This window comes from Ranitomeya imitator, chromosome 3, assembly GCF_032444005.1.
Source record: "Ranitomeya imitator isolate aRanImi1 chromosome 3, aRanImi1.pri, whole genome shotgun sequence".
Lineage (NCBI taxonomy): Eukaryota > Metazoa > Chordata > Amphibia > Anura > Dendrobatidae > Ranitomeya > Ranitomeya imitator.
This window is the reverse complement of record NC_091284.1, coordinates 819,227,461-819,253,001: the sequence shown is the minus strand read 5'-3', so window position 1 is coordinate 819,253,001 and position 25,541 is coordinate 819,227,461. Positions and strand designations below refer to the sequence as shown.

At 50.3% G+C, this 25,541-nt stretch overlaps 1 protein-coding gene across 1 annotated transcript; it reads right to left on the bottom strand.

Annotated features, from left to right (window-relative positions):
* Window positions 1-2,599: 2,599 nt before the first annotated feature.
* Window positions 2,600-25,258, bottom strand: AQP11 (aquaporin 11). Its single transcript, XM_069759363.1, has 3 exons — window positions 20,689-25,258; window positions 7,599-7,715; window positions 2,600-4,828 (listed from the first exon to the last, which is right to left on the bottom strand). The coding sequence occupies exons 1-3, from the start codon at window positions 21,269-21,271 to the stop codon at window positions 4,740-4,742; spliced, it is 789 nt and encodes a 262-aa protein (XP_069615464.1). The 5' UTR covers window positions 21,272-25,258; the 3' UTR covers window positions 2,600-4,739.
* Window positions 25,259-25,541: the final 283 nt, after the last annotated feature.

Here is a 25,541-nt window from a genome sequence, read left to right as displayed (position 1 = left end):
ATGTTAAATACTGAGGGTTTTTTTTTGTTGTTGTTTAGGAGTAAGTGAAGCGGCTCATAAGTGGAGAAAGTAGACTTCTCTGAGGATGTTACAAAGTTTCTTATCTTCACTGGTACTAGATTTCTGTAAAGTTTGTGGAAGCAAAAAAGTTTTAAACATAAAAAAAAAAAAACTTTATTAAACTTATGAAAGTTATCACACATGCTATTAACCGTTTCATCACCGTACATTCACAGTTCTTTTCTCCTGCACCGCTGCAGTCAGATGTGTTTTTCCGATTCCTGGAGTTGTGCTCCGGTTTGTGTCAGTATAAAGGCACGGCTCGGTCCGGAGGCGGCTGATCCATCTTCAGTACGCTCCTTGTAGGACATTTATATGCGTATCTGCACATAACTGCAGCAGAGCAATACATGGCTAATAGCCCGATCTACGCGCTGTCAGCACCTGGTGGCGGATTAGCAGCAGTGTATCGGTATTTTAAAGGGGACCTGGCGCCGGCCCCTTCACATTTATTACATGCTGAATCACCGGGGACTGGGCACGGTATATACCACTGAATCACCGGGGGCTGGGCACGGTATATACCACTGAATCACCGGGGGCTGGGCACGGTATATACCACTGAATCACCGGGGACTGGGCACGGTATATACCACTGAACCATCGGGGACTGGGCACGGTATATACCACTGAATCACCGGGGACTGGGCACGGTATATACCACTGAACCATCGGGGACTGGGCACGGTATATACCACTGAACCATCGGGGACTGGGCACGGTATATACCACTGAATCACCGGGGACTGGGCACGGTATATACCACTGAATCACCGGGGGCTGGGCACGGTATATACCACTGAATCACCGGGGACTGGGCACGGTATATACCACTGAATCACCGGGGGCTGGGCACGGTATATACCACTGAACCATCGGGGACTGGGCACGGTATATACCACTGAATCACCGGGGACTGGGCACGGTATATACCACTGAACCATCGGGGACTGAGCACAGTACAGGTCCTTCTCAAAAAATTAGCATATAGTGTTAAATTTCATTATTTACCATAATGTAATGATTACAATTAAACTTTCATATATTATAGATTCATTATCCACCAACTGAAATTTGTCAGGTCTTTTATTGTTTTAATACTGATGATTTTGGCATACAACTCCTGATAACCCAAAAAACCTGTCTCAATAAATTAGCATATCAAGAAAAGGTTCTCTAAACGACCTATTACCCTAATCTTCTGAATCAACTAATTAACTCTAAACACATGCAAAAGATACCTGAGGCTTTTATAAACTCCCTGCCTGGTTCATTACTCAAAACCCCCATCATGGGTAAGACTAGCGACCTGACAGATGTCAAGAAGGCCATCATTGACACCCTCAAGCAAGAGGGTAAGACCCAGAAAGAAATTTCTCAACAAATAGGCTGTTCCCAGAGTGCTGTATCAAGGCACCTCAATGGTAAGTCTGTTGGAAGGAAACAATGTGGCAGAAAACGCTGTACAACGAGAAGAGGAGACCGGACCCTGAGGAAGATTGTGGAGAAGGACCGATTCCAGACCTTGGGGAACCTGAGGAAGCAGTGGACTGAGTCTGGTGTGGAAACATCCAGAGCCACCGTGCACAGGCGTGTGCAGGAAATGGGCTACAGGTGCCGCATTCCCCAGGTAAAGCCACTTTTGAACCATAAACAGCGGCAGAGGCGCCTGACCTGGGCTACAGAGAAGCAGCACTGGACTGTTGCTAAGTGGTCCCAAGTACTTTTTTCTGATGAAAGCAAATTTTGCATGTCATTCGGAAATCAAGGTGCCAGAGTCTGGAGGAAGACTGGGGAGAAGGAAATGCCAAAATGCCTGAAGTCCAGTGTCAAGTACCCACAGTCAGTGATGGTGTGGGGTGCCATGTCAGCTGCTGGTGTTGGTCCACTGTGTTTCATCAAGGGCAGGGTCAATGCAGCTAGCTATCAGGAGATTTTGGAGCACTTCATGCTTCCATCGGCTGAAATGCTTTATGGAGATGAAGATTTCATTTTTCAGCACGACCTGGCACCTGCTCACAGTGCCAAAACCACTGGTAAATGGTTTACTGACCATGGTATTACTGTGCTCAATTGGCCTGCCAACTCTCCTGACCTGAACCCCATAGAGAATCTGTGGGATATTGTGAAGAGAAAGTTGAGAGACGCAAGACCCAACACTCTGGATGAGCTTAAGGCCGCTATTGAAGCATCCTGGGCCTCCATAACATCTCAGCAGTGTCACAGGCTGATTGCCTCCATGCCACGCCGCATTGAAGCAGTCATTTCTGCCAAAGGATTCCCCACCAAGTATTGAGTGCATAACTGAACATTATTATTTGATGGTTTTTTTTGTTTGTTATTAAAAAACACTTTTATTTGATTGGATGGGTGAAATATGCTAATTTATTGAGACAGGTTTTTTGGGTTATCAGGAGTTGTATGCCAAAATCATCAGTATTAAAACAATAAAAGACCTGACAAATTTCAGTTGGTGGATAATGAATCTATAATATATGAAAGTTTAATTGTAATCATTACATTATGGTAAATAATGAAATTTAACACTATATGCTAATTTTTTGAGAAGGACCTGTATATACCACTGAATCACCAGGGACTGGGCACGGTATATACCACTGAACCATCGGGGACTGGGCACGGTATATACCACTGAACCATCGGGGACTGAGCACAGTATATACCACTGAATCACCGGGGACTGGGCACGGTATAATACCACTGGATTCGTTTGGCTATATCTATGTCCTCAGCTCTGGACCACCATGGCCTAGATGTAGCATCTGGTGGCCCCTACAATGGCTATACATCATTCACGAGCCTCAAGCATGGAGCCGCAGGCTGCAGATATACCACACACTCGGACCACAGTATATCCTCAAGACCATTCTATTTTTTTTTTTTTTTTCATCCCCACCTGCAAAGTTAGGGATTGAAAATAAGACCTCTGATTGTAGTGCATAACATTGTGCTTTTCATTATCAGAAAATTAAATCACAACCAGATCCAAACAACTTGGTTATCATGGGCAATAATCCATACCTTTAAACCCGTCCGTCACACTGTAAACACATAATCAGTGACCAGTGAACGCCCCCTGAAGAAGTGTGGATGAAACGCGCGTCGGGGTGGTGGGACACGACACCAACTCATTACATTCAGGAAGTGTAACTTTGAAACTCCGTTCTTAGATTGTGTTGTTATATTCATAGGTTTAAACCCTATTTAATTATTCAGCTATCCTGAGGACATACTAATGTTGTATTATACGTTATTTTGATATTGTTTATACCTTATACATAACCCTACCTCAGCAATGGCACAGATATTTGTTAGGGAATCGCTGTGTATGGATTTTTAATGGTTGCATAATCTGGAATTCCGAATACTTGAGTACAGCAGAATGTATTTAAAGAGAGAGTATGTGTCCCTCACATCTGAGGTCACTAGGTTTAAATTATACGTGTTTTTAATGGAGTATTAAATAAACTATTATTACATTGGAATTGAATCCGTTTTATTGTGCTTTTTTTCTGTTCACCTATCACTGATTATGTGATTACAGTGTGACAGACTGGTTTAAACATATTACCGTAAAGTGGTTCGGCATTCACAAGCCAGATTGCGGCCACTGTGGGTACGGTATATACCACTAGGCCATCGGAGCCTAGTCACATTATATACCGATACCTTCTTATGGCCTGAAATCAGTATATACCACTGAGTCGGCAGGAATCTGGCACATTAGATCCCCATGGATGGCTCAGACAATGTCCTCCGCTCAGTGCATAACACTAGAACGCCAGGGACATGGCACAATATACACTACCAGCCCAGCAGTACATATAGCTGAATAACCCGGGTGGTGCCCTAGTAGAATACCCACCACTACATACTTATACACTAGATGCATCTGGTTGGCATGACTCCATCATTTTTTGGGTGCGTCACTGATGGGTCGGCCGATTTACACGAAATGACACATAGAGGCCCCATTAGGGGTGGACTGGTTTAAAAAAATATATATATAGTGAGGTTCCTTATATGATACTCACACCTCAGGCACAAGCTAAAGATTAAGGCTCGGTTTACCCTTGGTCCATGGATGAGATGAGAAAGTGCCAGTGGGAGCAACACATAGGAAACGGCGCCAGGGAGGGCCGTAGCGCCCCCGGCAGGATGGGAGGGCCGTAGCGCCCCCGGCAGGATGGGAGGGCCGTAGCGCCCCCGGCAGGACGGGAGGGCCGTAGCGCCCCCGGCAGGACGGGAGGGCCGTAGCGCCCCCGGCAGGACGGGAGGGCCGTAGCGCCCCCGGCAGGACGGGAGGGCCGTAGCGCCCCCGGCAGGACGGGAGGGCCGTAGCTCCCCCGGCAGGACGGGAGGGCCGTAGCGCCCCCGGCAGGACGGGAGGGCCGTAGCTCCCCCGGCAGGACGGGAGGGCCGTAGCGCCCCCGGCAGGACGGGAGGGCCGTAGCGCCCCCGGCAGGACGGGAGGGCCGTAGCGCCCCCGGCAGGATGGGAGCCCATGATGCCCCATAATGTCCCCCAGGATCTACATAGAACAAATGAGATAAAAAAATCCAGGACCCATCAATAAGAGCCGAGCACGCAGATCAGTCGGTGAGCGTTGTTGCACTGGTTATTATTGGGATGTGATCGCGGCTCCCGGGCGGTCTCTTCTAGTCTCGCTTGATGTCTCGTGAAAAAGGTCTGTCCTGTCTCAGCTTGGGAATGCAGCGCTCCAAAATCACGATGGAGGCGACCATTCCTGGAAATAGAGAAGATGGAGTCATAACGGAGGCTCAATAAATACAAAAAACGTAAACCGATCTGATGTGAGCGTCCGATCTCTGCTGGGAAGGGAGGTCTGAGCTAAGTATTATATGCCAGGGGGTCTCACTGACTGACCCTCCCAAATGCATGTAGAGGAGCTGCGGAGACACCATCACGTGTTTCTCAACGCAGGCAGTGAATAGCCAGGCCTTTCCCCGGGAAGGAACAACCAAGGGAAGGGCAGCATCCAATAAAGGAAAACCACCTATGCCAAGCATGGTATCCATCCACAGACAGCTGTTTCGGGGTTTTGCCCCTCTTCAGTGTGGAGTAGGAAACTGGCTATTAGGAGCAGTGCCTAGTAGAAAGTCTATAAAGGCACAGATGATTGACCACGTGGAGACCATGCTTGGCATAGGTGGTTTTCCTTTATTGGATGCTGCCCTTCCCTTGGTTGCTCCTTCCCGGGGAAAGGCCTGGCTATTCACTGCCTGCATTGAGAAACACGTGATGGTGTCTCCGCAGTGTTGGATGTTTTGGTCTCCACGAGGTCAATCATCCGTACCTATATTGACCCTCCCAAATGTCACTGCTATGGGGGCACTGTGGATATCGCTGTTATGGGGGCACTGTGGATGTCACTGTTATTATGGGGACACTGTGGATATCACTGTTATTATGGGGCACTGTGGATATCGCTGTTATTATGGGGACACTGGATATCACTGTTATTATGGGGGCACTGTGGATGTCACTGTTATTATGGGGACACTGTGGATATTATTGTTATTATGGGGGCACTGTGGATGTCACTGTTATTATGGGGACACTGTGGATATCACTGTTATTATGGGGGCACTGTGGATATCACTGTTATTATGGGGACACTGTGGATATCACTGTTATTATGGGGACACTGTGGATATCACTGTTATTATGGGGACACTGTGGATATCACTGTTATTATGGGGACACTGTGGATATCACTGTTATTATGGGGACACTGTGGATATCACTGTTATTATGGGGACACTGTGGATATCACTGTTATTATGGGGACACTGTGGATATCACTGTTATTATGGGGGCACTGTGGATATCACTGTTATTATGGGGCACTGTGGATATCGCTGTTATTATGGGGACACTGTGGATATCACTGTTATTATGGGGCACTGTGGATATCGCTGTTATTATGGGACACTGTGGATATCACTGTTATTATGGAGGCACTGTGGATATCGCTGTTATTATGGGGGCACTGTGGATATCACTGTTATTATGGGGCACTGTGGATATCGCTGTTATTATGGGACACTGTGGATATCACTGTTATTATGGAGGCACTGTGGATATCGCTGTTATTATGGGGGCACTGTGGATATCACTGTTATTATGGGGCACTGTGGATATCGCTGTTATTATGGGGCACTGTGGATATCGCTGTTATTATGGGGGCACTGTGGATATCGCTGTTATTATGGAGGCACTGTGGATATCGCTGTTATTATGGGGGCACTGTGGATATCACTGTTATTATGGGGGCACTGTGGATATCACTGTTATTATGGGGACACTGTGGATATCACTGTTATTATGGGGGCACTGTGGATGTCACTGTTATTATGGGGACACTGTGGATATCACTGTTATTATGGGGGCACTGTGGATATCACTGTTATTGGGGCACTGTGGATATCACTGTTATTATGGGGGCACTGTGGATATCACTGTTATTATGGGGGCACTGTGGATATCGCTGTTATTATGGGGACACTGTGGATATCACTGTTATTATGGGGCACTGTGGATATCACTGTTATTATGGGGCACTGTGGATATCGCTGTTATTATGGGACACTGTGGATATCACTGTTATTATGGGGCACTGTGGATATCACTGTTATTATGGAGGCACTGTGGATATCGCTGTTATTATGGGGGCACTGTGGATATCACTGTTATTATGGGGCACTGTGGATATCGCTGTTATTATGGGGCACTGTGGATATCGCTGTTATTATGGGGGCACTGTGGATATCGCTGTTATTATGGAGGCACTGTGGATATCGCTGTTATTATGGGGGCACTGTGGATATCACTGTTATTATGGGACACTGTGGATATCACTGTTATTATGGAGGCACTGTGGATATCGCTGTTATTATGGGGGCACTGTGGATATCACTGTTATTATGGGGCACTGTGGATATCGCTGTTATTATGGGGCACTGTGGATATCGCTGTTATTATGGGGGCACTGTGGATATCGCTGTTATTATGGAGGCACTGTGGATATCGCTGTTATTATGGGGGCACTGTGGATATCACTGTTATTATGGGGCACTGTGGATATCGCTGTTATTATGGGGACACTGTGGATATCGCTGTTATTATGGGGCACTGTGGATATCGCTGTTATTATGGGGGCACTGTGGATATCGCTGTTATTATGGGGGCACTGTGGATATCGCTGTTATTATGGGGGCACTGTGGATATCACTGTTATTATGGGGCACTGTGGATATCGCTGTTATTATGGGGCACTGTGGATATCACTGTTATTATGGGGGCACTGTGGATATCACTGTTATTATGGGGGCACTGTGGATATCACTGTTATTATGGGGGCACTGTGGATATCGCTGTTATTATGGGGGCACAGTGACTGTACCCAGACTAAGGATCCCCTCACAGTGCATTGGTGTCCGGTTGGAGTGTTCGGACGGTGTCTGTAGGGCCCCATCTCTCCGACCGGTACTCACCGATGATCGGGCCGATCCAGTACACGATGACGTACTGTAGGAAGCTGTTTCCCTGGCACAAGAACACAACTGCGAAGGCGAGCGCGGGGTTAAACACGGCTCCGGTCAGGGGTCCACCTGGAACAACCACAGTCGGTATTATTAATGGAGAAGATACAGATGAAGCTTCTCCTCCAGCTTAGCTGCCCCTACTGTGCACAGGGATTGTAGAAAGAAGGCGATAGCCTCCCAGAAACAGCACCACCCCTGTCTACAGGTTGTGAGTGGTATTACAGCTCAACACCATTTATTGCAATGGCGCTTCTGCTGCAATACCAGATTCAACCAGTGAACAATGGTGGCGCTGTTTATGATCAAGGCAGCCAAGGTTTTATAATCCTGGACAACCCCTGGGAGACAAGAAAACTGAGATATAGGAGCTGTTTGATGGGGTCCTGGTAACGTAAGGTCCCAAACCAACAGCTCCCTATATCTCAGCTTCCTGGACTATAATGAGAAATACAGCTGGATTTAATGAGGGCAGATCCCTTATATAACGCCTCGACTTCACAATCATGCAATTGAATTGCTCTCTGGCAAAATACTCAAAAACTTTACTAATCCCCCCTCCCCCATCGGCAGCCGCCGGGAGGATAAAGTGCAAAGTTCTCAGAACTGTTATTTTCCAGATGGAGGTGAAGTTCCACTTTATAACCCGTGAATTACCTGGAGGCCGGACCGCGGGGTCATGGAATGATAATGTGCCAGCACTTGTTATGTGGACGGCAAAACAAAACATTACAGCTCTATTTCCATAGAAATTTTTTTGCAAAAAAAGTTTTGCTGCAATAGCTTCACTATGGCCGAAAACGTGCAAACACCCTTCCTAAGAGCACGTGAGACCCATGTACCAGCCGGCGGGCCGTCAGGGATACGTGCACACGGCGTCTTTTATGTGCAGTAGGAACAAGACGGCGGGTTATTTTTTTCCTGGAGCGTCTTTTCTGCCATCTTTTTGGACATCCTAGTGGAAGCACCAGAAAAACGGAGCGGCCACTTCACAGCTTTCAAAGCCGATAAAGTAGGCTCCAAACAGTGCATACGGTCATTCTTTTTTTACATTTATTTTATCCATTTTTTGATATTATCCAGGCAGAATCAGACCGAGAAAGACGTCGTGTGCACCCTCTTAACGCTTGTTCACACGCTGCATTTTAGTCGCAGAAATAACATAGAGTTTTAGGCTGTGTGCACACGTTGCGGATTCAAAAACGCTGCGGATCTGCAGCAGTTTTCTGTGCATTTTACAGTAGCATGTTAACCTTTGGAAAACCAAATCTGCTGTGCACATGCTGCGGAATAAAAACGTGCAGAAACGCAGCGGTGTTTTTTCCGCAGCATGTTAATTCTTTGTGCGGATTTGCAGCGTTTCTGCACCCATTGACTTGTATTGAGTCAGGCACATCCGCATTAAAACCGCAGATGTGAAAAAGATCTGCGGTTTAGCTGCGCATGAGACGTTGCAGATCAGGAGGAGGTAGTGTGTGGGCGGAGTGTGCGCAGAGCCATGTGCAAGCGGGGTCTGTGTGTGTGGGGTCTGCAGGCTATCCGTGGGTGTGCGGGTGTCTGCCGGGGCTGTCCATGGGCGTGTGGGGGTCTGCCATGGCTGTCCGGGGGTCTGCGGGCTATCCGTGGGTGTGCGGGGGTCTGCCGGGGCTGTGTGTATGTGCTGCTACACTGCTACATTGACAGTGATTGACACATTAGCCAATGAAGGGACAGTAGTAGTCCGATCATCCGGCTAATGTGTTGAATGTAAAAAAAAAAAAAAAAACACATACACACATATACAGTGCATACATAGACATACAGTAAATACAACATACAGTACATACTCATCCCGAAGCCATTGATCACCTGTAAAAAATATTAAAATAATAAACCAACAATATTCTTCTTGATCCACAGTAATCCAATTAATATGAGTATCCCACGACGATCTCCCGTGGAGAGCTGCCACATCAGCTGATGTGACCGCTCTGCAGGGGCTCCGGCAATACAATGATGGAAGGTATCCTTCAGAACTGTATCCCTCCGTTGCTGTGAGTATAGTTCATACTCTAACTTGTGGCACTGCTGTGTGGGAACATTCCCACACAGCATTGCCATAAAGTGAGAGCAATGAACTAAAGTAACCTCTTCAGTGATGCACTTCAGGAGCCATAGTCTCCTGTCAGTGTGTCACTGGAGGCCCCATACAGTGACGACATCACCCGATGTCACTGTTCTATAGGGGAGATCATCATGAGACACTCGTTATTAATTGGACTACGGCGGAAAAGGAGTATACGGTTGGTTTATTATTTTTTATTTTTTGCAAGCAATCGTGGGCGTCGCAGGAATTAGGCGTGTTTCTAAGTATGGTGAAATTAAGAATATTAAAACACTTTTTTCTGGCTGTGTCTTTTTTTTTTTTCTAACTCTTTCACTACTATAGGATTAGTAATGGATAGGTGTCTTATTGACGCCTCTCCATAATTAACCGGGCTTAATGTCACCTTACAACAGCAAGGTGACATTAACCCGTTATTACCCCATATTCCACCGCTACACTGGAGTGTGAATAGAAAGGCTAAGTGCCGGAATTGGCGCATCTTTCGCCATTCAGGCGCGGCTGGGGGCTTGTATTTGTAGCCGGGGGGGGCTGGGGCAAATATCCATGGCCCCTCTCTAGGCTATGGATATGTCTGCGTAGCCTTTCCGGCTATAAAATATAGGGGGACCCCACATCATTTTTCTGGGGGGTTCCTCTATTTTAATAGCCAGTAAAGGCTACGCAGACAGCTGCGGGCTGATATTCATTACCCCCTTCCCAGGCTACAAATATAAGGCCTCCGGCTTTACTTCTCTGGCGCAGAAAATTGCGCGGGAGCCCACGCCATTTTTTTCCTGTTTTTTTTTTTGTTTTTTTTTAAATTAAACATATTCATTAATAAACATCGGCCTTGCTATTATATATCTATGGATAGATATATGGATAGTTAGATAGAAGAAAATAATAGATATATGGAGAGATAGAATAAATAGAAGGAATGAGATAGATAGAAGAAATGAGATAGATCTATAGATAGAAGGAATGGAAGATAGATCTTATCTATCGATAGATTTGTTCAATAATACATCTTTATTTAGCTTTCAAAAATGCATACAAATCCGAATCAAAACCGCGCAAAAAAACGCATCAAAAACGCACCTGCATTTTCTGCCAAGAGATGCGGTTTCAGGGTGGAAAAATCCGCAGGCAAATCTGCAACGTGTGCACATACCCTCACAGTGGCGGCAAAGTGAATGAGATTTCTGAATTATCGTGCACGCCCTGCTTATGTTTTTTTCCCTTGCAGATTTGAAGCATCAAAGTGTTTTTGTTTTGTTTTTTTCAAATCCGCAGTGCGTCAATTCTTTGTATGTTTTTGCATTGCTTATCATCCATTCAAATAAATGGGGGAAAAACACATCAGAAAACTACTGGGGATGAACTTATTTCCTCCCGGGAGCAGCCGGCTTTCAGTCATGGATGCGGGGTAGGGAGTGGTTACAGTCATTGCTAATAGCACCAATTACTGTACTGTGAGCTTAGACTGTAAGCACGCCAACATTTACAGCCGGTTCTGCCGCACATCTGTGCAGCGCAAGCTGTAAGTCGAGGTCACGGAGCGTCCTTGTTGCTGTTAGCAGTAACTGTAACCACTCCCTGCACCACCCCATGACTGAAAGCCGGCGGCTTCTGGGAGGAAATACATTTATTTTCTCCCAGTAGCCGCAATTCCAGTAATGCAGCAGTGTGGCTTTGTAATGCTATATACCTGCGGATTAAGTCCATATCTGCAGGTAAATGTATTCCAAGGTGACAGGTTCCCTTTAAGTCTCATGCACGGTGCTAACTTTCACCAGAGTCGCATACTCATTTACCAGTCTCGGCCGTCTGACCACCATACGTGTCCAGTTACTCAGAAGTTGTGCAACTTTCTGAAAAAATTGATTTTTGTGTACTCACCGTAAAATCCTTTTCTCCGAGCCACTCATTGGGGGATATAGGACCATGGTGTATGCTGCTGTCGCTAGGAGGCTGACACTAAGTGAACATAAAAAATATTAGCTCTTCCCTTGCAGTATACACCCAGACACTGGCTCTAGCCGAACCAGTTAGGTGACAAAGCAGTAGGAGAAAATAAACATCAAATAAGGTTACAACATGTCAGATCAAAGAACAAGATCAACCGTCAGGCTAACAAGGTGGGGGCTGTGTCCACCAATGAGTGGTTCAGAGAAAAGGATTTTAAAGCGCCAGACCTGAATCCAAGCCAGACTGGAGGAACTCCAAGATGTTTGGGATGGCAAAGGCAAGAGGAGGCTGCTTGCGATATCTGCATCATGAGAAAAGTTTTCCATGTGCGGTGATAGATGCGCACCGATGTAGGCTTCCGGGCGCTAATCATGGTGGAAACCACCAATTGTGAGAAGCCAGCATGGGTTAGGACCCAGGATTTAATGGCCAAGCCGTTAAACACAGGGCCCCTGAGTTCTGTTGACAAATTGGACCCTGGGAAAGCAGACCTGGCCGATCCGGTAGTCACCAGGGCACATCGGCGACGAGCTGCACCAACTCCGCGTACCACGCTCTGCGTGGCCACTCCGGAGCGATTAGGATCACCGGAACCCCCTCCGCCTTGATCTTCCCGATAACCCATAGGATGAGGGGAAATACGTAAGGGAGACAAAACTGATGCCATGGAAGGACCAGAGCGTCCACCCTGATGGCTTCCGGATCCCGAGCTATAAACTCTGGCACCTTGGCGTTTAGTCTCAAAGCCATCAGATCCACATCTGGAGTACCCCAGCGAAGATCGAGGAAGTCAGCCGTCCAGTTAACTGAAATGATCGCATGGTTCTTTTCAGCCCAACGGAGAATATGAACAACCCTTCTGTGGGTGCCCCTTTGATGGTTGATATATGCCACCACTGTGGCATTGTCCGATTGTGTCCAGACGGGGCGACCCGCTACAAGATGATGGAACTGCCACAGGAATAGCCGGATTGCCCGAATCTCCAGAACATTGATCAGAAGGCGTGCTTCCCGAAGCGACCAGTGCCCCTGAGCAGTGTGGTGACGGAAGACTGCCCCCCCACTTGAGGAGTCTGGCGTCGGTAGTGACCATCAGCCATTAAACCGGAAGAAAGGATTTACCATGGTTGAGGGAAGACCATAACGTTTACCACTTGTTCGCTTGTCTGACCCGCGGGGGCAGATGGCACAGCCGGTCGAGGGAGAGCAGGTTCCCGTCCCAGGCCGGCAAAAGCGAATGCTGCAGAAGGCGGAAGTGTAGCTGGGCAAAGGGGACTTGCTGCCACCATTTTCCCCAGGATCCTCATGCCAAAAAGGATGGAGAGAGGGAAAGAACCACTAGGTTCCCTGTTGAAGAGCTAAGACCTTGTCTCAAGGGAGAATCACCAACCTTTGGGAGGTGTGCAGGAGCATCCCTAAGGATATTTGTTGAGCTGGAACAGGAGAGGACTTGCTCAGATTTATTAGCCAGCCCATGCGAGAGATTGTATCCAGAGTGATACGCACGCCCTCCGCGCAGGATTGGAAAGACGGTCCCCTTGATCAGAAGGTCATCTAAATACGGCAAAACCACCATGCCCCGAGAGTGCAGAATGGCCATGACGGCCGCCATGACTTTCGTGAACACTATGGGAGCAGTGGTGAGACTGTAGGGCAAGGCTGTGAACTGGAAATGCTCTTCGCAAACAGAGAAGCGCAGGAACTTCTGGTGAGGGGGAAAAAAATCGGAGTTTGGAGGTACGCATTCCGAATGTCGATGGACGCGAGATACTCCCCCTTTTCCATACAGAAGACTAAACAAAGGGACTCCATCCTGAAGTGCCGGACCTTGACAAACTTGTTTAGAAGTTTCAGGCCCAGGATGGGCCGCACTGTTCCGTCCTTCAGGAGGATGGCTCGGTAAAAGGGCTGTGCCCTCGCTTGTGTTTTGGGGGGACGAGAAGGGAGGAACTGCGCCGGGGACGAGAAGAAAATTCTATTCTGTATCCGGAAGACACCAGATCACTGACCCATTCGTCGTGAATGACGGAGAGCCAGGCCTGACAAAACAGGAGTAGATGTCCGCCTACCCAGCCGATGCCGACTGAATGAAGCGACGAGTCATTGGGCTGAGAATCTATGGGACCTAGATCCCTTAGTTCTGGACTGTTTAGGTTAGCTCTTCCAGGATGGGCTGGGCTTATACGAGACTTGGGAAACCCTATCCCGATGTGGCAAGCGCCCTGATCCGGAAGGGGTTGTCGTAGTGAACAAAGCAGGGTTGATGCGAAAGGACCGGAAACAAGTTTGTTTCTGGCAGTGAAAGGGTTGTCTGGTCTTTTGCTGAGGGAGGAATTTGCTTTTCCCTCTTGTAGAGTCAGAGATAAGCTGATCAAGCTTCTCCCCACAGAAGCCACCACTCTGATAAGGCAGAGAGGTTAAGAACTTTTTGGAGGCAGACTCCGCTGACCATTCCCTAAGCCACAGAGCCCTTCTGATGGTGATGGCATTTGAGGCTGCCAATGCAGCTCAATTGGTAGCATCCAGGGAAACATGTACCACATAGCCTCCGGCCAGGGAAATCTGATTGGCCAACTCTGCTGCTTCTGGGGGAAGGTTACTGTCTTGGATGGTTTTGGCCAGGGAATCCACCCAGGAGACCATTGCTTTGGCGACCCATGTCGCCGCAAAAGCGGGGGAAAGTGCGGAGCCTGAGGCTTCAAACACTGAGTGGGCCAGATTCTCTATCTGACGGTCCGTCGGATTTTTAATTGAAGATCCATCTGGTAATGACGAGAGTTTTGGAGACCAGACCAGACACAGGTGGATCAACTGATCAACTGGAGGGGATTCTGCCTACACCTTCCAAAGACCAGAATAAAAGGGATATCTTGCCTCATGAGGCTTCTGTCCTGTGACGCAGATGTCTGGCCGCTTTCTATGCTTCTGAAGTATGTCCTGAAGCTCGGGATGGTTCGTGAACATCTTATGCGGACGTTTGGTCCTCTTGAAGGACACCGCATGATCCTGGAGTCCTCGTCCACCTTCAGCCTTCAGGGTTTGGTTGATGGCCTCAATGAGATTATCCACCATCATTTGATACTCAGGCAAGTCCTGATCGAGAGACTTGTCAGAATCACACTCTGAGCTCTGGTCGCTGCTGACCCCTGGTGAGCGGGAAACGGAGCTTACGGATGCCGAGGCACGGGAGGGCCCGGGAGAGGGCCCGGGAGACGTACTATGGGTCCATTTTTAGCTCTCCAAATACTTTATGTCTGAGAGCGGCCCCTGCTGCCCGACGAGTCTCGTATAGAAGAGGATCCTTCTAAAACAGGCAGACGGATTCCCCGACTGTGGAGGGGTCCTGGAGGGACTCAATCGCTTTAGCCAATGAGGCCATGGACTGCGACAGACACGAGGCCCACTCAGGGGGACTAGGTACGCTGGGTTCGGTAGCGGCGGAGGGCTCCTGAGTGCATTCAGGGTTGCAAGCCTTGCAGAGAGGATTACTTTGTCCCTGGGGTAAGGAAGACTGACAGGAGGTACATGAGCCGAAGAAGACTGTATGGGTTTTAGTAGCCCTCCGGGATGTCTTAGGCTACGTTCACATTTGCGTTGTGCGCCGCTGCGTCGGTGACGCAACGCACAACGCAAATAAAAACGCACCAAAACGAACGCAAAAACGCTGCGTTTTGCGACGCATGCGTCATTTTTTGCCGAAATTTGGACGCAAGAAAAATGCAACTTGTTGCGTTTTATTGGCCCGACGCTTGCTGCAAAAAAAACCGCATGCGTCGCACAACGCAGCAGACAAAAACGCATGCGTCCCCATGTTAAATATAGGGGCGCATGACGCATGCGTCGCCGCTGCGTCACCCGACGCAAACACGCATAATGCTAATGTGAACGTAGCTTTAGAAAAAGACACCCTCTTATGTTTTAACCCAGCTAAATGCCCCAATGAGTGAGGGCAATATACTGCAGGGAAGGGACCAATGTAAACTAGTACCCATGAATGCAGCCCAGCTTTCAACTCACGGTCCTGTGTCCCAGTGAGGAGGTCCTCCCATTGCTAGAAATCCCAGTTGCGCTGGAGGGCCCGCAGTGCAGAGGAGCATCCTGAAGGAAGATAATGGACGCCAGGAGCAGTAAGGCTACGTTCACACTAGCGTTGTGCGCCGCTGCGTCGGCGACGCAACGCACAACGCACGCAAAAACGCGGCAAAACGCACGCAAAAACGCTGCGTCGGTTTTTGCCGAAAATCGAACGCAAGAAAAATGCAACTTGTTGCGTTTTCTTGGTCCGACGCTTGCGGCAAAAAAGACGCATGCGTCGCACAACGCAACAAACAAAAATGCATGCGTCCCCCATGTTAAGTATAGGGGCGCATGACGCATGCGTCGCCGCTGCGTCGCCGACGCAAACCCGACGCACATTAGCTTAACGCTAATGTGAACGTAGCCTAAGAGACGATCGCGCTAAAAAGACGCGCCAAGAGAGTGGGCAGAGCCAGCTGAAAGAGCGCAAGCGAGTGGGAAGAGCTTCCAACTTGCGCCCTAGCAAAGGCCAAAACCGAGGAGTAAATTTCTGGTGCCGACAGGAACGTAACCGTATGGGGAGCGCAGCACTGCCAGGAGCCCTCCTGCCGACCCTGACACTTACTGATCGGAGATCCGGGGGCCCGCTGAAGAAACGCAGAGTTCGACCGCTCTGCTTGCAGATACCGCTCTGCTTGCAGATACCGCTCTGCTTGCAGTCAGGTACCGGCCGCAGATTTGGATGGTGCAGGAACCCTCCTGTTCTATCAGCAGTGATGCAGTCGGGGCCGCACGGACACCATCAGAGCCTCTCTACATCCTAGGGGTTCATGCCTGGCTGTAAGCCTGGCTGCAGAAGGGGATACATGGAGGTGACGCTCCATGTTCCCATCTGTTGATGGTGCGGGGAGAGCGGTGCCCCTAGAATCCGCTGAAGCATGGCTATAGACTGCCCAGGAGGGGGTACGTGGATGCGACACTGTAGGAAGCTGGACCGGGCCGGTAATACCTCTCGTATCGGTTCCGGAACTATCAGGGCTGTCACCATTGTTGCGGGGGGAAAGCTTTCTGACTCGGACAGACCTTTGCACTCAACTATAGGGGGCGTGTCAGGGATAAAAGGGACGGTGTGCGGGAAAGCGAGACACTGGGTGGGAAGACAGAGTGCGCAGCAATGGAAGGTTGATTCACTCTCTGTGGGGCGACGTGATAGTACAGGCCAGCGCTGCAGTTCCCTAGCCTATGCACACACTGACTGTGTGGAACGTATATTTGTATGCTCACTCACCCTGTCAGTGGGAATCCGTCCCGCGCCGTTCCGCTGACTGCCGCGGGCGCGCAGCCTAAGGCCGGCGTCACACATGCGAGTTTTACGGACGTAAGAGCGCAGAAACTACGTCCGTAAAACTCGCAAAAAATACGGCACAATTATTCTCTATGCCCCTGCTCCTATCTGCCGTATTTTACTGATCAGTATTATACGGCTTTCTACGGCTGTACAAAATCGCAGCATGCTGCGTTTGTCACCGTACTGCGCAAGAAATACGCCAATGAAAGTCTATGGAAGCGTGAAAAATACGGATTACACACGGACAAGCAGTGTGACTTGCGTGAAATACGCAGCGCTGTTAGAGAGAAAAGCCGGCAATTCAGTGCGGTGTACAGTAAAATCACACTGACAGCTTACAGTAGAATAGGTAGAATAAATGTGTACACATAGAATAGGTATATATATATATATATATATATGTCAGTGAGACACATATATGTATATATATTAATATTTATTCCAGCGCTATACAGCTTGAAAGCCGGTAATTCATAGATCGTGGGAACTTACCTAGAAAGCCTGGGAGCTTTCTAGGTAAGTTCCCACGATCTATGAACATCCAGCAGAGGGCGCCTCACCGCAAATGAAGCTAAATATAGATCATTGATCTATATTTAGACTCATTCCCCGGGGGTTTTGCAGCGAGGAGCAGCCTGCATTAGCAAAGCTCCTTGCTGCAAAAGGTTTTAACCCCTTCAGAAGGATTTACATCGTTGGACGTTACAGATCCTCGGAAGGTAAGTATATTGTTGGTTTATTATGTTTTTTCTTTCACAGAACGAGGGTCTTCAGTGACTGGATTGGGCGTAGAATAAAATACTCCAACAACCATTGTTTTTATTTCATTAAAATAATTTTAAATAATGTGTTTGTGTTTTATTTAACCCTTTACTACAATTGGATTAATAATGGATAGGTGTCATAATTGACGCCTCTCCATTATTAATTAGGCTTAATGTCACCTTACAATAGCAAGGTGGCATTAACCCTTCATTACCCCATATCCCACTGCTACACGGGAATGGGAAGAGAGTGGCCAAGTGCCAGAATAGGCGCATCTTCCAGATGTGCCTTTTCTGGGGTGGCTGGGGGCAGATATTTTTAGCCGGGGGGGGGCCAATAACCATGGACCCTCTCCAGGCTATTAATATCTGCCCTCAGTCACTGGCTTTACTACTCTGGCGGAGAAAATTGCGCGGGAGCCCAAGCCAATTTTTTCCGCCATTTAACCCTTTATTTTAAGAGCTAGAACGGCCAAATTTTGCAGATACACTCTACTAACATTAGTAGTGTGGAATCTGCAAAAAAAAAAATGGAGAGAAGACATGGTTTACTGTATGTAAACCATGTCTCAAATCATGTCGGGTTTTAGGAAGGAGAAAGAAAAAGCCGGTAATTGAATTACCGGCTTTCAAGCTGTATAGCGCTGGAAAAAATATTAATATATATACATATATGTGTCTACTGATATATATATATATATATAGACAGTATATATATATATGTTTTTTTCTTTTTGGGACACATGGATAATTTCTATAGCGGTATGTTGGTTTTGCAAGCCTGCGAGAAAACCACGCAGTACGGATGCCATACGGATTACATACGGAGGATGCCATGCGCAAAAAACGCTGACACACCCTGCCTACGGAGGAGCTACGGACCACTATTTTCGGGACTTTTCAGCGTATTACCGCCGTAATATACGGACCGTATTGTTTTACGCTGTGTGTGACGCCGGCCTAAGTCTGACCAGGTGAATCATACAGAGCCGGATAGCTTCACCCCCGCCTCCACCACTAAACCAAGTCAAACTACAGTGGTACCACAGACTACTCAGCACGTACGTCGCCCCGGTACCACAGGACCTCGTCTAGGAGAGCCAGGATACGCTGCTTCCGTCAGGAGACAGTGAATCAACTTCAGGCCAGAGACTTCACGCGTCACTCGTGGCGCCACCGTGGAATTTCAAGCTTCCACAGCCCAGAAACCATCAGACTGATGAATTTACCTGTTTCATAAACATTTGTTCTCACCCTGACACTATACCCAGTTTTACTCCCCTATTAAACCTTTCTCTCCCTGCATGGAGAATAATCCCTTTAACTCTTGCTCTGCCTCCAGCTCGTCACTGCATCCCGCGTCCCTGCAATTCTACAACTCCACGTTCCCACCTGTTGTTGGTTGGGGGAGATTGGAACCCTGAAGGGATCCGTTGCCCCTATGATCCTTGAGAAAAATTGTTAAAAGGTAAAAAATTGAATTAAAAAAAATAAAATAAAAAATTTGTGGTCTGAATAGCAGATTCCTGTGCCTCCTACAGACACTAAGCAAGAACTGGTTCAGCTAGAGCTAGTGTGTGTGTGTGTAACTGCAGAGGAGGAGATAACTTTTTTATATATTATTATTACTAGATGGAGGCCGGATGCTATCGTATAGGGAGGGCGGTAATGTCACGATGGGGGCAGGCTTTGCAGCGTGGAGAATCTCTCCCCCATGTGCTCACCCACCTATCCACTCTCTCTTTCCCCATGTGCTGACTTCTCCCGTCTGTGCTCTCTTCTTTGACCTGTCTACCCCATGTGCTATCCAGCTCCTGGGCAGGGGAGGAAGCAAAAGACAATACTGATCCCCTGCTGTAATGTCAGTATTGTCTTTTGCTTCCTCCCCTGCCCAGGAGATGTGCTATGCTCCGTACACGGTCAGACACAGACAATTTTTAAAATGTACTTTCGTTCATGGGAAAACTCCTTTAATGTGCCCGGCTTCCTTTGCCTGTAGACATCGCGCATCTGCCGCCGGGATCAGCCGAATGATTCACTGCACCTGCACGGAATTCACGCAGACGCAGTAAATCAGACCGCTGCGATCTTTGTGCAGACAGATAGCGGTGGTCACATTAAAACGGCGCATGCGCTTCTCCTGTACAAAAATAGCGGCGCTCAGTGAATCATTCGGCTGATCCTAGCGGCGGCGTGTTCGCGACGGTGTTCCGCTGGTGGTACCGTGCAAGAGGCTGCGTGAGTGTGTGAGTATGTGAATGCGAATGCGTGTGTGTGGTGCGTACGGCGTATAGTGTGTGTGTGTGTGAGGTGCGACGGTGTTCTGCTGGTGTTACCGCGCAAGAGGCTCAGTGAGTGTGTGAGTGTTACTGAGTGTGTGTGTGGGGCGTACAGCGTATAGAGTGTGTGTGTGTGTGTGTGAGGTGCGACGGTGTTCCGCTGGTGGTACCGTGCAATAGGTTGGTACCAGCAGCAGTTTCCATATTGAGACACCCATCACTTGGGTGTCCCAATATGGCGGTCGGTGAACTTCCTCAGCTTGGATTTCTGGGATACGGTGACATCTGGACAGAACAGGAAATGAAAACATTACAAGGCAATTATATAAATAGATTATACTCACTTAGTGTCAGCCTCCTAGCGACAGCAGCATACACCCATGGTCATGTGTCCTCCAATGAGGCGAAAGAGAAATACAGGGTGCTTCAATCCCTCATTATTTTTAGGATTTTTGCTTGTTGTCAATGAATGGAAACCTATTACTGTGGAGGTCACTGTTATGGGGGCACTGTGGGGGTCACTGTTATTGCTGGCGGACAGAATATTAAGGGTTAATAGGGATTGCATGGCTTTCCTTACCTACGCAGACGATGGCGGTGATGGTCAGGGCCACCACATGGGGTCTGTACTGAGATTCCACTCGAGGAAGAACGTGCAGTGCCAGGAAGAGGGCGAGGGCGCAGGCCATCTCCACCAGGGCACCCTGCCAAGGTGTCATGTTCAGGGGGCTCTTGCACTCCCCATCCAACTCATGTAGAGGGGACAATCGCAGCAGCCAGATGAAGGGCATCAGCACCTGGGACAGCACCGCACCCACAAACTGTGCACCCACCCTTAGGATGATGTGTATGCCAGGGGCCCGTGCTCGCAGCCACTGCTCCAGGCTGCCACACGGGTTACAGCTGGCACCCTGGGATGTCAGGCAGTGCAGCACAGTTAGCAAGTAGGTGAGGGCCAGTGCCAGCCAGGGCTGGATGCCACCGCGAGTCCCGAGTACGACCATCTCCCTGGTGCAGCAACTTAGTTGAAGGGTGGATATCACTTCTATGAGCAGATCCTGTGCCAGTCCTGAGCGTAGCTTGGAGTGGGTCACTGAGCGCAGAAACTCGCATAGTGCCACCATGATGCCAACCACAGCCGCAGAGCCCAGCAGGAGGTGCATGATGCCCTTGTTTTGGGTGCAGGGGCACAGTCACTACTCCAGTGCTGGGTATGTGGGCACAGTCACTACTCCTCCAGTGCTGGGTGTGTGGGCACAGTCACTGCTCCTCCAGTGCAGGGTGTGTGGGCACAGTCACTGCTCCTCCAGTGCAGGGTGTGTGGGCACAGTCACTGCTCCTCCAGTGCAGGGTGTGTGGGCACAGTCACTACTCCTCCAGTGCAGGGTGTGTGGGCACAGTCACTACTCCTCCAGTGAAGGGTGTGTGGGCACAGTCACTACTCCTCTAGTGCAGGGTGTGTGGGCACAGTCACTACTCCTCCAGTGCAGGGTGTGTGGGCACAGACACTTTTCCCCCAGTGCAGGGTGTGTGGGCACAGTCACTTCTCCAGTGCGGGGTGTGTGGGCACAATTACTTTTCCTCCAGTGCTGGGTGTGTGGGCACAGTCACTTCTCCTCCAGTGCAGGGTGTGTGGGCACAGTCACTGCTCCTCCAGTGCAGGGTGTGTGGGCACAGTCACTGCTCCTCTAGTGCAGGGTGTGTGGGCACAGTCACTACTCCTCCAGTGCAGGGTGTGTGGGCACAGTCACTACTCCTCCAGTGCAGGGTGTGTGGGCACAGTCACTGCTCCTCCAGTGCTGGGTGTGTGGGCACAGTCACTACTCCTCCAGTGCAGGGTGTGTGGGCACAGTCACTTTTCCCCCAGTGCAGGGTGTGTGGGCACAGTCACTGCTCCTCCAGTGCAGGGTGTGTGGGCACAGTCACTACTCCTCCAGTGCAGGGTGTGTGGGCACAGTCACTGCTCCTCCAGTGCACGGTGTGTGGGCACAGTCACTATTCCTCCAGTGCAGGGTGTGTGGGCACAGTCACTACTCCTCCAGTGCAGGGTATGTGGGCACAGTCACTACTCCTCCAGTGCAGGGTGTGTGGGCACAGTCACTGCTCCTCCAGTGCACGGTGTGTGGGCACAGTCACTATTCCTCCAGTGCAGGGTGTGTGGGCACAGTCACTACTCCTCCAGTGCAGGGTGTGTGGGCACACACTTTTCCCCCAGTGCAGGGTGTGTGGGCACAGTCACTTCTCCAGTGCGGGGTGTGTGGGCACAGTTACTTTTCCTCCAGTGCTGGGTGTGTGGGCACAGTCACTTCTCCTCCAGTGCAGGGTGTGTGGGCAGTTACTTTTCCTCCAGTGCTGGGTGTGTGGGCACAGTCACTGCTCCTCCAGTGCAGGGTGTGTGGGCACAGTCACTTCTCCTCCAGTGCAGGGTGTGTGGGCACAGTCACTTCTCCTCCAGTGCAGGGTGTGTGGGCAGTTACTTTTCCTCCAGTGCTGGGTGTGTGGGCACAGTCACTGCTCCTCCAGTGCAGGGTGTGTGGGCACAGTCACTTCTCCTCCAGTGCTGGGTGTGTGGGCACAGTCACTGCTCCTCCAGTGCACGGTGTGTGGGCACAGTCACTTCTTCTCCAGTGCAGGGTGTGTGGGCACAGTCACTTCTTCTCCAGTGCACGGTGTGTGGGCACAGTCACTGCTCCTCCAGTGCAGGGTGTGCGGGCACAGTCACTTCTTCTCCAGTGCAGGGTGTGTGGGCACAGTCACTTCTTCTCCAGTGCACGGTGTGTGGGCACAGTCACTGCTCCTCCAGTGCAGGGTGTGCGGGCACAGTCACTACTCCTCCAGTGCAGGGTGTGTGGGCACAGTCACTACTCCTCTAGTGCAGGGTGTGTGGGCACAGTCACTTCTCCTCCAGTGCAGGGTGTGTGGGCACAGTCACTTCTTCTCCAGTGCAGGGTGTGTGGGCACAGTCACTTCTTCTCCAGTGCACGGTGTGTGGGCACAGTCACTGCTCCTCCAGTGCAGGGTGTGCGGGCACAGTCACTACTCCTCCAGTGCAGGGTGTGTGGGCACAGTCACTACTCCTCCAGTGCAGGGTGTGTGGGCACAGTCACTTCTCCTCCAGTGCAGGGTGTGTGGGCACAGTCACTTTTCCCCCAGTGCAGGGTGTGTGGGCACAGTCACTACTCCTCCAGTGCAGGGTGTGTGGGCACAGTCACTACTCCTCCAGTGCAGGGTGTGTGGGCACAGTCACTTTTCCTCCAGTGCAGGGTGTGTGGGCACAGCCACTTCTCCTCCAGTGCAGGGTGTGTGGGCACAGTCACAGCTCCCCCAGTGCAGGGTGTGTGGGCACAGTCACTTCTCCTCCAGTGCAGGGTGTGTGGCAGTTACTTTTCCTCCAGTGCAGGGTGTGTGGGCACAGTCACTTCACCTCCAGTGCAGGGTGTGTGGGCACAGTCACTGCTCCTCCAGTGCAGGGTGTGTTGGCACAGTCACTACTCCTCCAGTGCAGGGTGTGTGGGCACAGTCACTTCTCCTCCAGTGCAGGGTGTGTGGGCACAGTCACAGCTCCCCCAGTGCAGGGCCAGGGTGTGTGGGCACAGTCACAGCTCCCCCAGTGCAGGGTGTGTGGGCACAGTCACTTCTCCAGTGCAGGGTGTGTGAGCACAGTCACTTCTTCTCCAGTGCAGGGTGTGTGGGCACAGTCACTTCTTCTCCAGTGCACGGTGTGTGGGCACAGTCACTTCTCCTCCAGTGCAGGGTGTGTGGGCACAGTCACTTCTTCTCCAGTGCAGGGTGTGTGGGCACAGTCACTGCTCCTCCAGTGCACGGTGTGTGGGCACAGTCACTTCTCCTCCAGTGCAGGGTGTGTGGGCACAGTCACTTCTTCTCCAGTGCAGGGTGTGTGGGCACAGTCACTGCTCCTCCAGTGCAGGGTGTGTGAGCACAGTCACTTCTTCTCCAGTGCAGGGTGTGTGGGCACAGTCACTTCTTCTCCAGTGCACGGTGTGTGGGCACAGTCACTGCTCCTCCAGTGCAGGGTGTGTGGGCACAGTCACTTCACCTCCAGTGCAGGGTGTGTGGGCACAGTCACTTCTCCTCCAGTGCAGGGTGTGTTGGCACAGTCACTACTCCTCCAGTGCAGGGTGTGTGGGCACAGTCACTTCTCCTCCAGTGCAGGGTGTGTGGGCACAGTCACAGCTCCCCCAGTGCAGGGCCAGGGTGTGTGGGCACAGTCACTGCTCCAGTGCAGGGTGTGTGAGCACAGTCACTTCTTCTCCAGTGCACGGTGTGTGGGCACAGTCACTTTTCCAGTGCAGGGTGTGTGGGCACAGTCACTATTGCTCCAGTGCAGGGTGTGTGGGCACAGTCACTATTGCTCCAGTGCAGGGTGTGTGGGCACAGTCACTATTGCTCCAGTGCAGGGTGTGTGGGCACAGTCACTACTCCTCCAGTGCAGGGTGTGTGGGCACAGTCACTACTCCTCCAGTGCAGGGTGTGTGGGCACAGTCACTTCTTCTCCAGTGCACGGTGTGTGGGCACAGTCACTTTTCCTCCAGTGCAGGGTGTGTGAGCACAGTCACTTCTTCTCCAGTGCACGGTGTGTGGGCACAGTCACTTTTCCTCCAGTGCAGGGTGTGTGGGCACAGTCACTTTTCCAGTGCAGGGTGTGTGGGCACAGTCACTACTCCTCCAGTGCAGGGTGTGTGGGCACAGTCACTATTGCTCCAGTGCAGGGTGTGTGGGCACAGTCACTATTGCTCCAGTGCAGGGTGTGTGGGCACAGTCACTACTCCTCCAGTGCAGGGTGTGTGGGCACAGTCACTACTCCTCCAGTGCAGGGTGTGTGGGCACAGTCACTATTGCTCCAGTGCAGGGTGTGTGGGCACAGTCACTGCTCCAGTGCAGGGTGTGTGGGCACAGTCACTATTGCTCCAGTGCAGGGTGTGTGGGCACAGTCACTGCTCCAGTGCAGGGTGTGTGGGCACAGTCACTTCTCCAGTGCAGGGTGTGTGGGCACAGTCACTTCTCCTCCAGTGCACGGTGTGTGGGCACAGTCACTTCTCCAGTGCAGGGTGTGTGGGCACAGTCACTTCTCCTCCAGTGCACGGTGTGTGGGCACAGTCACTTCTCCAGTGCAGGGTGTGTGGGCACAGTCACTTCTCCTCCAGTGCACGGTGTGTGGGCACAGTCACTTCTCCAGTGCACGGTGTGTGGGCACAGTCACTTCTCCAGTGCACGGTGTGTGGGCACAGTCACTACTCCTCCAGTGCAGGGTGTGTGGGCACAGTCACTTCTCCTCCAGTGCACGGTGTGTGGGCACAGTCACTGCTCCAGTGCACGGTGTGTGGGCACAGTCACTTCTCCAGTGCAGGGTGTGTGGGCACAGTCACTTCTCCTCCAGTGCACGGTGTGTGGGCACAGTCACTTCTCCAGTGC